This window comes from Frieseomelitta varia, unplaced genomic scaffold (genome assembly GCF_011392965.1).
Source record: "Frieseomelitta varia isolate USP_RPSP 00005682 unplaced genomic scaffold, Fvar_1.2 scaffold_994, whole genome shotgun sequence".
NCBI lineage: Eukaryota > Metazoa > Arthropoda > Insecta > Hymenoptera > Apidae > Frieseomelitta > Frieseomelitta varia.
Window position 1 is genome coordinate 67110 of NW_025110805.1, and position 17007 is coordinate 84116.

Consider the following 17007-nt stretch of genomic DNA (forward strand, 5'->3'; position numbering starts at 1 on the left):
TTAATATTTCGATGTCACATGTTTATTTTTAATTTCGAGATAAAAATGCAATATTCTAGTTATCCTTTTTAACTGTCATTCATAATATATGTACATATTCGAAGTTCGAACATCCAATAGGACTGGAACGTTAAACAATACTTTGCGCTTCATGTCATCATCGATACACTTGAATATCGTATAGATTGCAATGTGGAATCATTTAAGATTAGGAAGAGCTATCATATGAATAAAAATATATATCTTCTTTTATCAAAGAAATTCTACAAACACGAATGTACACAATTACAGTTATACAATTACGGATTTTATACAGATTTTGTACAAAGCGTTGCACGATACATTCTTACAGAATAACATCGAAGACACAAAGTGGAAGAATTATCTTCGGTTCTTGTCAGTCGGAAATTATATTCTCCAAGTGAGAAGTTTGTGGTGGTTCTTTATTCGTAGTTCCTCGCTCTGTTACACTTGCTGATTTAACGGTATCCGTTTTATTGCTTGCGACATCCACTCCTTTCGACCAAGAACAGCTTCTTCTGCCGGGAGATTTAGGCATAGACCAGGTACTGCTACGAGATCTTCTCTTAGGCGATGTACTGCGAGATTTAGCTCTTGTAATTTTCACCTTTGATACTGATCTTGCCCGTCTGCGTTTATAGTGATGTTTGCTGTTATTTCGAGAATTAGAGCGACTCCTCGAACGAGATTTCTTATTAGATCGCGATCGTCGCGATCGAGACCTCACTCTAGTACCAGATTTCGATCTTGACTTCGATCTTCCACGTCGTCTTTTCGAACGAGATCTACTTTTGCTTCTGCTCCGTCTTCTACTTCGAGACCTCGATCCAGCTTTCAATCTCGATCTTGAACGTGATTTTGATCTCGATTTGCCTCGCGATTTAGATCTCGATTTCGAACGAGATCTCGATCTCGATCTCGATCTCGATCTCGATCTCGATCTTGATCTTGACCTCGATCTGTAGCTCGATTTTGACCTTGATCTTGATCTAGATCTAGATCTAGATCTGCTGAATGACCTTTTACGACTACGTGATCGTGAACTCCTATAGTCGAAAGAATGATAATCCTGACCTACTAAATGAGCAAAATATTTGTAATACTGCTCGTTATACAAATGAGGATTGAACGTATGCAACGTATGAGGATTTCCAGTATTATGCCACAAAAATCCTCTACTTCGTCCTCGTAAACGACCACCCCTAGGCATACCTCTTGGTAAACTCGGATAAATCACAGGCAGGGCCGCATCGTAATACCATGGTTGTGGAAAACGTGGATAAAGAGTTGGATAAGAAAGAGATTCCAAGGACGAAGGTTGTGGAAAACGTGCATAAGGAAGAGATTTCAAGGGTGAAGACGCTGAAAAAAAAAAACAGAATTAATTAGCAATTTTAATTTGATTTTCCCTATCATTCATAGTTACCTGTTGATGATGATGGAACATTTTGTTTCAGAACACTTTTTAATTTTTTTGTTTGTTCTTCCGCGCCTGATTCATTACTTTGACTTGCAGAATTTTCGGAATCTTTACCCTTTTTTCGTTTCTTCTGAAATTAGTTTATACAATTAGAAAAACAAAAGAAAAAAATAGGAATAAAAAACAAATACGTTACCTTTTTCTTTTTCTCCTTTTTCGATTTTTTCTTTTTTGATTTTTTGGTTTTTTTATCCTTCTTCCCATCTTTCGAATCCTCTTCTGAACTCAATATTTCAACAGTGCCATCTACTTTATTGCCCTTTTTCTCTTCTTTCTTTGTATCCACGTTTGTCACTTCATCTATTTTAATCTCATTGTTCTCCACTTTTATCTTGACATGGAAAACGAATTTTAGTCGATTCTACTCTCACGAAAGAATAACGAAATTTTCAGCGAATTTTTTACCTTTATCCTATCGAATAATTCATCTAACAGACGAATACTTTCAAGCTGCCTTTGTGCTTTGATTAGTTTTTGACCTTCCCTGGCAATCTTCATAGACACTTTATCCTCTTCTTTCTTTCGAAATATCGTTATAGCTTTACGTTTACGTTTCTCTTCTCGTTTTTTCCGTCTATTTTCTTTAGCTATCGCATCAGCTTCTTCTTTCTTCCTGGTAGAAATAATTAACGAAATATTACATGTATTTGAATTTACATTCACCCGTTACAAATACTATTGCTAGTTACTTTAATTCTTCACGACGTTTCTCTTCGGCTTCTTCTTTTCTTCGAAGTCGTTCTGCTGCTAATGTATCCTGTGCTATGAGGCGTTTTCTTTCGAATTCTCTATGCGCGACAGAACTATCGCTCATGTGTTTTGTTTTATCAAATGTAATCTACATAAAATAATGCAAATAGAAAAAAAACCATGTCCTTTACTTTATTATTACAATCTATACAATTTGCATATAAATGTCTAAATCGCGAGCGCACCTTAATAGAAGCAGTGAATGCCTTATCTAGTTCCTTTTTAAGTAGTTTCATGCCACGTAATGCATCCATGGCTCTAACAAAATCCATATACTCGACATACTGAATATATGCGTCAAAAAATATGCCATCTTCATAACTAAATTTATTTATATTTGTACCAAGACGCATTCTGGATCTGTAAGGATCAGCAGCAGGTACGTCAATTCTTCTTAATACTCCCCACTTTTTGAAGATTTTATTAATCAAAGATTCGCTGGGCATGGTTGCATTATCTTCTATGAACCACTTAACAGGCAAGCCTGTTATGTGTATAGTATCTGGCCTTTCTCCAGGCTTCAATTCATTCATATGTTTGGCATCTCTGAAGTAAGAATCCCAACTATGTCTGGTGGGAAACTCATCCTTCGCCTCTGCTGCGCGAACTTTTAACACATTGGGAAATCCAGACAAATTCAAACGCTGGGAGTCCAATCGTGCAAGGACACGTTGTAGTCTGCATCTGTCTTGCAAGTCCCCCTCCAATCTGATAAATTCCAATGTACTCTTCGCTACCTTCAGAGATGCAAACTCGTCCGGTAATATAAGGGCACGAATCTTCTCCATTACTTCCCATGTTGATATTGTTTTTCCTGTTTATATCGCAGTTAATTTTCTGTAAAAACCTACTGTGCTAAAAATGTTGCATACATAGTTATAGAGATTTACATGGAATTTGAAACAATAACTTGTTGTTTCCTGCTACAAAAAATCATGATTAATTAGTGCATTTCAATCAGTAAATCAGAACATAAATTTGAACACAAACATAATTGTAATCGTTCTCAGTAAATGAAAAAAGAAAATGTAGACAAAGACAAGATACGTATCATTCGTGATCACTTTACCTGGAACTTTCAATTGAGGAAGATTAACAGAAACATTTATCTTTGCAACTGGTTTTAAGTAAAGCGCTCGTTGCGTGTACAGTGGCACGATATCACTTAAATCCCTACAGCTTCGAAATTGGTTAACAACCTCACTACTGGAATTTTCACCTACCTTCTTACCATCGCTCATTATTAACCTATACTTTCTACACGACAATGGAACGCGTTATGAAATTGTGGAATACAATAAACGGAAAGCTACGGCTAGTCTCAAATATCTATCTTACGATAGGTAGGTAAACGCTAGCGAGATGAAAACTACTCAGTAGAGAGGTTGTGTATCCATTCGAAACGAAGAAAGAATCTCCCTCCACAATTCTTCACTTCAACGTTTATTAACGGCTTGTTCACTGCGTGACTCGATTCACTTTTCCATTTACCGACTTAAATGGAATCATATCTCAGCCTCCACGTTCTATCAAGCTCCGCCGATCGAACACTGTAAATATGGACAATACTCCAGAACACACACGGGACACATTGTGCGATGGTACGGCCCAAATCGTTGCGTTCCATATCGCGTATATATACATTAGACGTCTAGGGAATTTTAGAACGTTTGGACGTTGCCTAGAGAATTTTGTTTCGCCACCACCAGGTGGAACTAGCCGCGCGATTGGACGATGCACTAGAGACACGCACCAAGCGCCATTTGTTTGGACGCTCAATTTTCGGTCAGTTGCATTCGGAAAGTGCGGCAAATGGTTGTGAGATTGGAGGGAAAAGTGACGCGCGTTTCACCTGTGAGAAGCACGCGTACGTGATTGCAAAGGAACAAGGAATTACGATACAGGAAACGTATGCAAAAGCATGATGCGTGAAAAATCATGCATGTCGAATTATCATCGTAGACTGAATAATCGCCTGTCGTGCACATAAAACTCGTGTTATTTACGGTCGTGAAGCTTTAAGAATCGATTGTTAATTATAAAGGGGAAACGAAAACGAAAGAGCACAATGTCCCTGAGCGCGAGCGCGGAGAATTTATCGTCGGAAGGACAAGTAAGTGAACCATACTAATTAATACACTTCTCCATAACTCGCGTGACTCATACTATTCTATCATTATTGTGCACGATTAATTCACTTTTATCCGTTTCACTTTTTACTGCTTGTTAGCTCTGCATAATTACTTGAAGACTTCCGCAGATAATAAAAAATATATCGGGACGGAAATAAGAAAGTATTAGTTGTTATGTGTATAAGTCTTGTTGCTCAACTTATATATATTTACGTATCACTCAATGAATTTATTTTTATGATCATGAGTTTATCATTCGTTTCGAATTACTGATAAAAGTGAATTGAAATTGTTAGCACGAATACTTGAATTCTATTTATGGTCAATTTATTGTAGTTGCTTGTCCAGCCACTCCCATAATCATTCCTTTCTTCTTTTTTTTTTTTAATAAAACCATATTGTAATAATGCATTGGACATTTTGTAATTGTTCCTTTTAATTATTGACATATGATTCTAATATATTTGATTTGATGAAAGTCTTGTTTTCTGATTTTCTGATAATAGACAAGTGTGTGACAACCGAAATTCTTTGTATTTGACAGAATAGTGAAAGGTGGAATATGTGCCTTGAACTGGCTCTGGAGGGTGAGCGTCTATGCAAGGCTGGAGATTGTAAGTCGGGGGTGGCATTCTTTCAAGCTGCAATTCAAGCTGGCACAGATGATTTAAGAATATTAAGTGCAATCTACAGCCAATTAGGGAATGCTTACTTTTATCTTGGGGACTACGTGAAAGCAATGCAGTATCATAAATTAGACTTGACACTTGCGCGCAACATGGGAGATAAATTAGGAGAAGCTAAATCTAGTGGAAACTTGGGAAATACATTGAAAGTAATGGGCAAATTTGACGAAGCTATGATCTGCTGTAAAAGACACTTGGAGATTTCAAGAGAAATTGGAGACAAGGTTTGTACATGATCAGAGTATCATATCTAATTTCTATTGGTTATTAAAAAAGATAATTTTTTACGTAGCTAAGTGAAGGAAGAGCTTTATACAATTTAGGGAATGTTTATCATGCTAAAGGCAAACAAGCCGGCAGAGTAGGTCATCAAGATCCTGGAGAATTTTCTGAGGATGTCAGACAATGTTTACAACAAGCTGTACACTATTATGAGTAAGAAGATAGAAATATTAATTCTTTCAAACTGCAATAGAAACTAGTGTGCATAAATCACACAAAATTTCTTTTGTAGAGAAAACTTAGAATTGATGAAGGAATTGGAAGATTCTGCTGCTCAGGGTAGAGCTTGTGGAAATTTAGGGAATACATTTTACCTGCTTGGTGATTTTCAACAAGCAATTTATTATCACAATGAAAGACTAAAAATTGCCAGGGAATTTGGTGATAAAGCAGCTGAAAGGAGAGCAAACAGTAATTTAGGAAATTCACATATATTTCTTGGTGAATTTGAGAAGGCTGCACAACATTATAAGTGTGTATTTACATTGCATTTCTTCTTTCAAATAAATTAATGTAAGTAAATATTGATCATTATATTTTAGGAGAACTCTAGTCCTTGCACAAGAGTTAGGTGATAGAGAAGTAGAAGCACAAGCATGCTATTCCCTAGGAAATACATATACTCTATTGAGAGATTATCCAACCGCGATAGAGTACCACTTGTGGCATCTTGAAATAGCACAACAGCTTAAGGATCGTGTAGGTGAAGGCCGTGCTTGTTGGTCTTTGGGCAATGCATATGCTGCAATGGGTAACCATGAGAAAGCGCTACATTATGCCAATCTGCATCTGAACATTTCCAAAGAATTGGAAGATCCGATGGGACAAGCTACTGCACAAATGAATGTTGATGATTTACAAAAAATTCTGGGATTGGAGAAAGGACAGCAAGAAAATAACAAAGAAAATATTGCACAAAAACTATCGACCAATGCAGGCTCAAATGTTAATATATCTTCGCCATGTAGATATAGACTTAGACGACAAAGTATGGATAATCTAGATCTCATTAAGGTAATTTGATTATTTAATATAATTTTATCCTGTATATCACAATATTGAGTCACAGTCTTGACAGAACTATCATTTTTATTTAGCTCACACCGGATGCAAAATTAAAAGAGCAAGCTGAATCTCAAACAGATAAAAGTAATAACGCGACACCGCAACTTACTCAGAAGGAAGAAGATAGTTTCTTTGATCTTTTGTCTCGTTTTCAATCTGGTAGAATGGACGATCAACGCTGTGCATTGAATATAAATCGCAATTCGAAATTTAAAACAATAACACCTGAAATATGCGAATCCGATGATAAGTACGTTTTTTTTTTTTTTTTTTTTTTTTTATATAGACGACATTATTCTATTTACTATTAATATATAATATATTAAAATAAATTACTTTCATTTTCAGAGATGGAGAAGACTTACTAGAACTGATTGCTGGAATGCAGAGTAAAAGAATGGACGAGCAACGAGTGACGCTGCCTTATTTGCCTGGCCTAAACAGTAATCAAGATTCCGATGATTCGTTTATTGAAATGTTGGTTAGATGTCAAGTACGTATCACACGATCATATATTTTTCTTTCATTAAACTTGTATCAAACATTAAATAAACCGTGTATATAGGGTTCGCGTTTAGAAGATCAGCGAAGTCCTTTACCAGCAGCATCAACGGTACACGATGCTGAAGAGGAACATAACCAAAGATCTAATGGAACTACTCAAGCAGGATCAACTGTGCCTGAAGAGGATCTTTTTGCTTTAATACAAAGACTTCAGGCGGGGCGAATGGAAGATCAAAGAGCCTCTGGTCCTGGCAAAGCTTGTTAAAACATTAATATGCATAATTGTGGAAAATTTTATGGTAATGAATCTGCTTAAAATCCTACAGCTCGTTCCATGCAATTCCTTGTTGTCTTCTTGTCATTTACAAAACGTTCAGTGCTTAATTTATGCATTCTGCTCGCAGCCTATGAAATCATTGTACAAGTGTGATTCAGACGTTAGGAAATTGCAAGGTACTATTATACCGTCCGCTAACATTGGTTCTCTACCTTAAACTTAGAACAGCGTAACGATATGATACACTGCGACTATATACAACATACATACTGATTTTACTGAACTGAATACGCCTTTTTTTAAACTGCTTGAGTATTCATAGTGTAGTGCCAAATTCTAAATGAGCCTATGTTGTTCGTGTAACCAATCAGAAAATGTTGCACGACATTAAATAGAAAATAATTTTATAGTAATATTTTTGAAGTACAAGATTATTTCTTTCATAGCGGCAATTAGAAGCTAATTGAATAATTCACAGTAAAAAAGAAAAGAAAAAATTGATGACATTATGAACACTGCCAGGTTGAGGGTATGAATCATGCAAATATTTCTTCAAAGAACTTAAAATGTTAGTCACGAGCACGGAACGATAAAGATTTGTCAACCCTGGCATTATTTTTTTTATATCCGGTATTGTATAATTTATTTAATCATTGACTATTTTCGGGAATCGCAAAGTAGGATGTGATGAAATTGGTGCCAAAAACAATTGATCCGTTGAAATCTAAATATAAAATATAAAAAAAGAAAAGACGAAATTGTTGACCCTCGTTGTTTATCTATTTTTCTGTATTTACTGTTTTCCCTATTGTACATTGATGAATGTATATGAATTAATTGACGCTCGCAATACGTACAATTATAATAAGTTGTAATTAATATTACTACTTCTATTAATTATGATATTGTAACCAGCTTCCGTCGTTCATGTAAACTCTGGACATTCCAAGTAGACAGAATGTTAATGTATCTCTGGATAGACTGGATCGAACATGATCGACCATAATTCTAATAGTACCTAACCAAAAAGATTGTATATTGATATTCTACAAAACGCTGAAACTTTCAAACAAACTTAATTGCGCATAAGAGAATTCGATTTATAGCAATTCTCAGACTTACAATTTGATACGATCCATTGTATCAATCTGATCTCGTTGTGTTCTAAGAATTTTAAAAGGACAAATAGTTAGATAACACATTCATTAAAGAAGGAGCATATTCCAACATTCCAATGAATAATTCATACTGTATTTATAACCCTTAAAGATATATTACCGATAAATAATTTAAATTAATGTAAATCCTACACGTTGTTTATCTATGGATACGCGATAGGGAAGTTATTAGAAAGAAAACGCTTCGGTCAATGATCTGAAAGAAAGAATAAGAAGATTGGAACAATGCCTTAATAAGTTTATGCAATTCTATCGACCTATGGTGCGTGTATGTGTATTTTGAGGCTAAATCGTTTCATGCCTACTTATACATGCGTACTAAAATCTAAACTTAACTATGGAACCGACTATAAAACTAAACCGAGCCTGGTCAAATGACTATAAAACTATATTCAAGTGTGGAGGAAGAAACGACTAGCGTTGTGTAAAAGAAAAGACGAGAACTAATTGTAATTCCTGTATGTATGAATTGTAGCATTATTTTTCTTGTTGTTAAGGAATCTATGTAACTACGTGAATCTAAAACGAGAAAAGTGAGTTAAAAATAAGAAAAAAAAATATACTACGTTGTAATGGTATAAACGTACAAGCTCATCGTCCACAACTGTCCTCATTGAAAGAATCAAAGTACGTAGCTATTGATTCGTTACTGAGTTTATATAATATAATAACGAGAGATCGATAATACTATTTTTTTGTAGACGTTATATTTGTACTACATTCTTGTACCACATATCTTTAATATATGTTTAGTTTCGTAAGGTTCGCGACAGCGAACTAGGTACTAACTGAGATAATACAGTTTCTTTAAATTGTAATATTTTTTATGAAGTCTTTTTTTGACGTAAGTTCACATCTCATCTTCATATAGTTATGTATAATACAGAGATTCAATAAATATATATATACTTTTTCCAGAAATTCGAGCATTTAATTATTGTTTTATCTTCTCTGAACTTTTTTACTTTTCATGTAAAAACGATCGTCTTTTACTGAAAGAAAGAGTCTCCAAATATGTCTGTAATGTCCAAAAAACCTTCAGAAACTGTGTTTGAAGCCTCTTTTACAGACGACTCAACGATATGGCCAGAATGGTCCGATGCAGCATTAAATAAAGAAAATTGGGCGTATCCCAAAAGTAATTAGTAAGAAAAACTTTTCTTTCGTAACTTTATTTGCTGTAATTTTATATTGATTCTAGATGGACCAGATGGCTCGTTTCATGACACGCAGCTCGTTCAATTACCACCGTCTTTAATACCCTATGAATGGATCAGAGCAAAGAATTTAGACAATCGAAACGTACATAAAAATTTCATTTCTTAATTTTACTTGAATTCTGCTCCATAAAAAATTAATTATTTAAGTCATATATATGACTTAAATTTAGGGACAATTGACAATGTTTACCGATGATCCCAAGAGCTTAGATCTCATCATCAACAACAAACATTTATTACACAGTCAGGTAATTAATTAAGATATGCCTGAATCTTTTGTCAAATTTCCAAAGTGATATATATCATTTTTTTCTCCGTTCGTAATTTAAATTAAATATATCAATTAAACCTTAGAGGGAACAACAAATCATAAAGTGTAATAAAATTATACTTTTAGAAAGATGATAAAAATACTTGAGTCCCTTTCTCAGAAACTAAATTTGATTAATTCCACATTTTTACTCATATTATCTAAGTAAGTACATAATTAATCTCAAAAAGAAGATTCACTTTCCATAAATTTATTTATCACGAGAAAACGCTTAGAACTGTCATATTCCTATGCTGACTTCATTCTTGTGGAATTAATCAGCATGATTTCTGGGCGATCTTTCTTTCTGTCCTCTAAATATAAATGAACAACCAAGAAATGGAGTGTTTACTTACCACAAAACTGTTGACGATTGTTTGAGATTAATGTGGAACAATCGATCGGACTATAAACGCCGATCATGAAGCAGCTTCTGTTCGCAAGTGAACGCGATGTAATTAAGAAACGATTTCCAGTTCGCGCGGTGGTTTATTTCCGCGCTAATAAATCTCCAGTACTGCGGTCGGGATGGACTGGAAATAAGTGGCGAGAGCGGCAATTTTATTTGGAATGGGCGGCATCATTCTTGGCGGGGCTGGATGAATGTGTATTCGATGAACAAAGCTGGCAAAGGTGTACAACATCGGCCTGTCATAAATCTAAACGGTACGATCTCAACATTTTATTAATCGCTTCCTATTTGCTTCATCTTTTCTCTCTTTCTTGTTAAATGCAAATTACCGGCGTTATCCATGATTCAATTAAATCTCAACCTCCATTATTATCACTTCATCGTCAAATTTGTGTTCGTAGAAGATTTTTTCAAAGATTTTTATTATATCGAAAAAAAAGGCAAATACGTCGTGAGATTATATTTTCTGGGAGCCTGGCGCCGGATTCTCGTGGACGACATGATACCAGTTAACGAGGAAAAGACACCACTTTTACCTAGAACTGGTAACGATTTCGAATTGTGGCCCATGCTTCTTGCAAAGGCCTTGTTGAAATTGTGCTCCTTGACATGGACGGACTGCTATGAAATCGTGGATTTCCATCCTGTTGCTTGCTTAACTGGTAAAGTAATGTTGAACAATTGTCTTCCTGAAATAACAGGGTAAAATTTGATTATAATAAAAACTGTAAATCTTTCGACAAATATATCCTTCGTTTGAATAAATTAGGACGAGAGACATAAAAATATACATGTTATCTTATTTCTCTGTCGTACATGTGTTATTTTTCTCTTATTGGACGTAGGATGGGTTTGTTTGCGACTGGAGGTGGGATATCTATCGCCGCAAGATAAATGGGACTTTCTGAGAGAGTACGCGGATCACTTCGAATGGGAAGTGACGGAAGTCACGGAGCAGAAAAGTCAGGGTTAGTCGCGTATTTTTGTAGTTTTGATCCTTCATAAAGAGAGAACCTTCGAGGTCTAGGAAAAGTAAAGGGGGGAAATTATCTAAAGAAACGGCGAAGACGAAAAGAACCAAGGATACGGATGGCACGAAGAGGACCAAAGAGACGAAAAAATCCACGAAAACTGATCGATCGACAAAATCGGAGAAGCTCAAAGCTTTGATCAAACCACGACCGGTTACCCTGTTCCTCGGTTTAGAAGACATGAAACAAGTTTCGCCAGATATTGTTCCGGAAATGGCACCTTGTTGGGATCATTTTGTTTATATAGTTCAGTCGCGTGGCATTCCCTTGGATTTGAAAGACGTACGACACACAGCCTTTAAGAAGTTAGGGATATTAAATATGAATGACACTTTTCGAAATAAATAAGAAATAAATAATAGGTGAAGCCTCCGTTGGCAAGATGGAAGCTCTATCGTTGGTTAAAATGGGCCATCAACGAGGGAACAATCGATCCAGTCGAGTACTTCGTACCGATCCGATCGCTGAAAGTCGTCAGCCCTCTGAGAAAATGCGAGGAGAGCGTAATTAACAAGTACAGTGCGACAACTATGGAGGAAGATTTTCGAGACGATGAAACAAGTCAGAAAGACAAGTCTCGTGAAACGCCGAAGGAACAGAAGAAAACCTCGACAGAATCGCCGGAGGATATTAGTTTCTGGGCAGATTTCAATCAAATGGAACCGTACGTGAAAGACGTTCACTTCTTTTACAAACTCGATTACTTCCGATACAGCGCGAAATTGTCGGATCGATTTCCAAGACCGAGACAGTCGAACGACGAAAAATCGGAAACTAACAAGAGAGACAGTAAGAAAGGTAGCAGAAAAAGTTCGCCGTCCAAAGCGGCGGCCGAGAGTTCAGAGTTCATCGACGCTTACAGCTGGCCCCGGAAAATGTCGAAAACTAGGAACGAGCCTCTGTACGTCTTCGCCGATTCGTTGGAAGAAAAATTCTTTCTCATAGAGTTCTCGACGTTCCAAGTGTCCGTCGAGACGTTCGAAAACGACGACGATCACGCTGCGGCCCCAACGATTAAATTGAAGGGACACAAGGATTGTTTAAGCGTGGAGCAGCACTGCTGGTTTCGCAGACCGGAGAGGTCCGACTGCTTCGTCTGCGTTTCGACCGCCGGGACAAAGTCAACCGTGATGGAACTGGATCGTGGGAGGCACCTCTTGCGAGTTTACTGTCACTCAGAATCCGATTGCTTCGTATCCATCTCATCGGATACGGTTTTCCACGTGGGTGACAGACGAAGGATGTATCAACTGATGCGCACAGAGTCCGATACCGTCGATCAGATGGTGAGACGCATCAGCATCTCCGTCAGTAGAGCCTATCAAGCGTTCGGCACTGAGAATTACTCGGGGGCCTTGAAGATTTATTACGGCAGTTACTTGCCACCGATCGAAGACCGAAAGAAGGGGTGTAAGACGTTCTACGATCAAATACACGGCTATTTCGTCGACGAACAGGTACAATTAATTAAGAAAATCATGCCCGAAGACGAGGTCCCGACTGTTCTACGAGCTCTGAGAATATTCTTTCTGAATCACACTGTCGGCTTAGATCGCTTCAGCGCGATCTCGAGGCTTTCGAAGAACTCACGAGAACTGAACGTAGGAGGAAGTTTGACGGTGGATGAAAACTACGCCGTTCGGCATAACGCTGCATTTGTTATTCAAGCGTTCTTCAAAATGATCACTATCAGGAAATATTTAAGGATACACAACCCCCGTCACGAACAGCACGAGCAAGTTTCGCGGAATTTGATGAAAGTTGCGGAGTTGTATAATTACAATAAGGGAGAGTCGTTAGCCAATCAAGTGCTGAGGAATATTTTGAAGCATCATGATAAATTGTACGACGTGTACCAGTGCTCCAGGGACTTCGAACACGTCTTGCAAGCGCAAGAATTGAAAGGGACGTTGACAAACGTCACGGCAAATCAGTGGCTGCCTGTTGTAAGACTCGCGATGAATCCTTCGTTCTCGGAGACAGTCCTCGCCAGTATAGACTTGTTCGTTAATCTACCAAAATACAGCGTACGCGTGTTTAAGAACGAGACAGGCCAAGAGGTACTGCGACTGGTGAACAACGTGGTCCCAACTCGTTACGAGCATGCGAAACTCGGTTACACTCTCTTCTGTTACGGCTGGAGCGATGATCAAACACTGAAAGAGCTACCTTGGTCCTTAAACATAATCACGGTGAAAGGTCAACCCGTGTTTCATTTTCTGATGGACGAAGCAACGTTTCTTACGATCAACGTGCCCCCTTTATTGGCCATAGAAGAATTATCCAACAGTTACATTCCCAATGCGGGGAACTACGTCTCCAAGTGGATCGTTCGAATAGCGAAACCCAGCGTGGTGTCGTTTAGACTGAGAGTATCGTACGAGAAAGTAAGGATTAGCTTGAGAGTCACAGACGAAGAGGGTCGGGTGTTGTCGCAGGCAAAAGATACTTGCATAGTCATTTTACCGATGGTGTATCTGGATCTCCGACGAAGATCTACTGAGATTACACCCGAAAGGAACGAGATCGACGATGAAAATTCCAGTGAAGAAAAAATCAATAGCAACGAAGATAGAAGCAAGGATGATCTACGTTACACGATTTATCACGTGGAAGCTTTGGTGCTTGAAAACAGCTGGCCACTGACTAGAACAGAATGGAGTCTTGTGTCAGAGTTCAAGGTGAAACCAACAGGCTCCGTCGTTAAAACAAAAATGTCACCTTACTCGAACGTGGGAAGACTATCAAAGAACGAATCGTTCAGATCGAAGAAAGTTTCGAGGTTACTTGTCCAAAGTGTTCCAGCTCTCGAGTCGCCATATTGGGTTCTTCAAGTGGTTACTGATTCTGGGAGTGGACTGGAGGTACTGGACTTGCACAACGTAGTTTTTACATTTCACAATCTCTCAATAGCAGTCGAACGTTTGTTTTCCATTCCAAGCTCGGAAAAATCACCCTTTGACAATTTGCTCTAAGACAGATCTCTCGATTATTTTTACTCGTGTTTACTTTCAAAATATGTACGCGATACGTGTGTATTCAATGTAAATCATCCATGATTACGATTACATTTCTGACGGGCAGATATTCCAAGACAGGACGAAGGAGATTGAGATTGCGAGGATGAAGGAAGCCTGGGCGAAAGAGAACCCTGACAGCCTGCAACGTGGAAGGGAGCTCCGTGAAGCTTTCATAAAGAAACATGAAATCAAGTCCAAATCGTCGATAGATTCGCCCGAGAAGAAAGTCCCGAGTCATCCCGAGAAATCGTTGAGGAGAGACGGCCAGCGTTTGTCGGTCGGGACATCGGAGATTTCAATGGCTCATTTGGAGGAGAGGACGTTGAAAACGCCTGCGTCTCTTCATAAACTTCCTCCTCTGGATCTGGCGGTGTACGAGGTCAGAGAGAAGGAGGAGGACAAACCACGGTTGAAGACAGAATCGGACGAGGAAATACTGAGGAACATCCGCACGATGAACATCGTCTACGCTCAAGATGATTACGCGCACTTTCTCGAGGAACTGGAGAATCTGTACAGGCGGCAGAAGTATCAGTATGAAACGTTGTACGGAAGATATTTAGATGAATTTCTCGACAGAAGATCGATACTGGAAGACGTGTACGAAGCTCGAAAGGCTTACATCGATAGCATGAGGCCTGCTTCCAGCATCAAATCTACCAAGAAGAGCGTCAAGAGCAAGAAATCTGAAACTTAGAGTAATTAATTTAGTTTAATTCTGCTTTAGTAATCTAATGATGTAATTGTGATAGAGTAAATGTCTGCAACAAATTACATTGGTAAGAAAAGTTTTCGAATAAAATGGAAATGTACGAATAAAATAATCGCGAAGATTTTATGACCAGGTACTCTCGCGATTGTCTTGCAAGTAATAAATTGCATGTAACAAACTCACAAACAGTGAGTTGCAACACTCTTCTCTTAGGAGAACTTCGGCAATACTTATTTTATCTGGGACGTTTCAAAAAAATTATATCTTATATCAGGCAATTTGAAGCCGCTGGACTTGAAATATCTTGTTAAATCTTCTCGTTGATCGAATCACTTGAATTCAAGTAACTGGACTGATCTACGTGAGACTTGAGATACTTAAACATTATTTTAAAGAAAGTACCGTCTCTTAAAAACTTGAGAAGTATTTACCAACGTTAGTATTAACATATATACGACACTCGCTTGCAAGAAAATTGTCTCTAATTGCCGCATGAACCTTGTGCTTGCTAATCGCTAGAACCACCAGCGTCGCGCATATTCCGGTGCAGCGACATTCCTCGCGCGGATTCCGCCAGCTTCGAGTCGTCCTCGAAACGAATGATAATGAAACGTATTACGTTCTGAACAGAAGTGTGGACGACGAGGACGACGATAAAATTTGCATTTTGTCCTCAGCTGGAAATCGATCACTAGAGGTGTGCAAACACTCGACATTTGGAATTCTGATCGAGAGAAGAATCAGCCTGATTGTGTCAAGTAATCTCATTCGGATTTGCATTGAACTGTCAGATCGTGAGGAATCGGACATTTCCAGCTGAGAATTTATCGGGTAAAATTTTTAATTTGTAATAAAAAGGATACGTTTATATACTTGTACACTTTTCATTACAATCAAACATCTCAAACTATATAGAAAATATTCATTTCTATGCAACGAGTGCGGTGAAGTACCTCACAAGAGATTGAAGTTGTAAAAAAAATATTCGGATAAAATTTGTTTGATCAATTTGACTAATTTCCATTGAAATTTGCAAATCTTTAAAAATGATACATAAATAAAGATTAGCGTTCTTCGTTCTTCACTCATTAGGTACGTATTTATTTCAATTGTTCGCCGATTAGATTTAATTCCATCATTAAATCACTCGAACAACCTCGCCTGAATAAATATTCGAGTGAACCGATTCAAAGTGTTGTTTTCAGCTACTTACCACGGTTGTGGCGAGTGCAGGTGGAACTCGAACAGAAGTCGACGTTTGCATACCGGCGACTGGTAGCCTGCGTGCATCGCGTCGACGGGGCACCTTTTAATGACACGCTCCCCGCTCCCCTCTGGAAAAGAAAAGCACGCTGATCCGTTCCGTTCATTTTTCATCCGGGACCAGTCCCCGTCGTCTAGCAAGATTATTACAAAACTGCGCGGGGAAGAGGTCTAGGTTAAGCGCAAGAACAGGTACGCGCAGAGCTGCTCGATCTTATCCACCGTGTGGTTAATGTGCAGTTCCTTCCCTTTTCATGTTTATATATATTCCGTACATATATTATTATTAATATTATTATTATTATTATTATTATTTTTAATGCAATACTCGGCTGGTTACATTTTTAATGTAATAGTCAGTCGGTCGACTTATTTTCATTGGAAAAATCGATCGAGATGGGGTACAACGAAAAAGCGAGTCGAAGACGTTTTGCTCGGTTCTCTGTGGAGCAAGTTTTTATTCGTGACGTGGTAAAAAAGGTGGCAGACGCTGATTGCGCGCGTGCAGTTTGTTTCTTGTTGGAACGTAGTGATTTATCTAAGAAGACAATGTTTAGATGTACATGCCTATAAATTATCCTGATTTAGTCGTCACTGTCGAATCGCTGAAAACGATGGGTTCCACGCTTGTATTTATGCATTGGAACTATTAGAACTTGACAAT

At 37.9% G+C, this 17007-nt stretch overlaps 3 protein-coding genes across 8 annotated transcripts in view; 2 read left to right on the top strand and 1 right to left on the bottom strand.

Moving 5' to 3' along the window:
- The window catches only part of LOC122538407 (A-kinase anchor protein 17A-like), a 25121-nt gene continuing 8114 nt past the window's right edge, over nt 1–17007 (bottom strand). The window contains exons 2-9 of one of the 6 annotated variants that reach the window (XM_043672445.1): nt 16294–16414; nt 10262–11006; nt 2437–3065; nt 2191–2339; nt 1907–2114; nt 1638–1832; nt 1448–1571; nt 1–1383 (exon numbers count right to left, since the gene is read on the bottom strand). In XM_043672445.1, coding sequence (XP_043528380.1) covers nt 398–1383; nt 1448–1571; nt 1638–1832; nt 1907–2114; nt 2191–2339; nt 2437–3065; nt 10262–10328 — 2358 coding nt within the window. In that variant the 5' untranslated portion in view covers nt 10329–11006; nt 16294–16414 and the 3' untranslated portion in view covers nt 1–397. Of the gene's footprint in view, nt 1384–1447; nt 1572–1637; nt 1833–1906; nt 2115–2190; nt 2340–2436; nt 3175–3320; nt 3855–10261; nt 11007–16293; nt 16415–17007 lie in introns of those variants that run through there. The other 5 variants (XM_043672444.1, XM_043672443.1, XM_043672448.1 and 2 more) reach the window with 5 other exon arrangements.
- Nucleotides 4009–8220, top strand: LOC122538409 (G-protein-signaling modulator 2). Its single transcript, XM_043672449.1, has 8 exons — nt 4009–4364; nt 4928–5293; nt 5362–5504; nt 5584–5823; nt 5894–6365; nt 6449–6666; nt 6765–6909; nt 6982–8220. Exons 1-8 carry the CDS (start codon nt 4320–4322, stop codon nt 7183–7185), a joined length of 1833 nt encoding a protein of 610 aa, XP_043528384.1. The 5' UTR covers nt 4009–4319; the 3' UTR covers nt 7186–8220.
- LOC122538405 lies at nt 10817–15121 on the top strand. The gene is made up of 5 exons (XM_043672441.1): nt 10817–10979; nt 11163–11285; nt 11374–11630; nt 11711–14212; nt 14433–15121. The coding sequence occupies exons 1-5, from the start codon at nt 10817–10819 to the stop codon at nt 15063–15065; spliced, it is 3678 nt and encodes a 1225-aa protein (XP_043528376.1). The 3' UTR covers nt 15066–15121.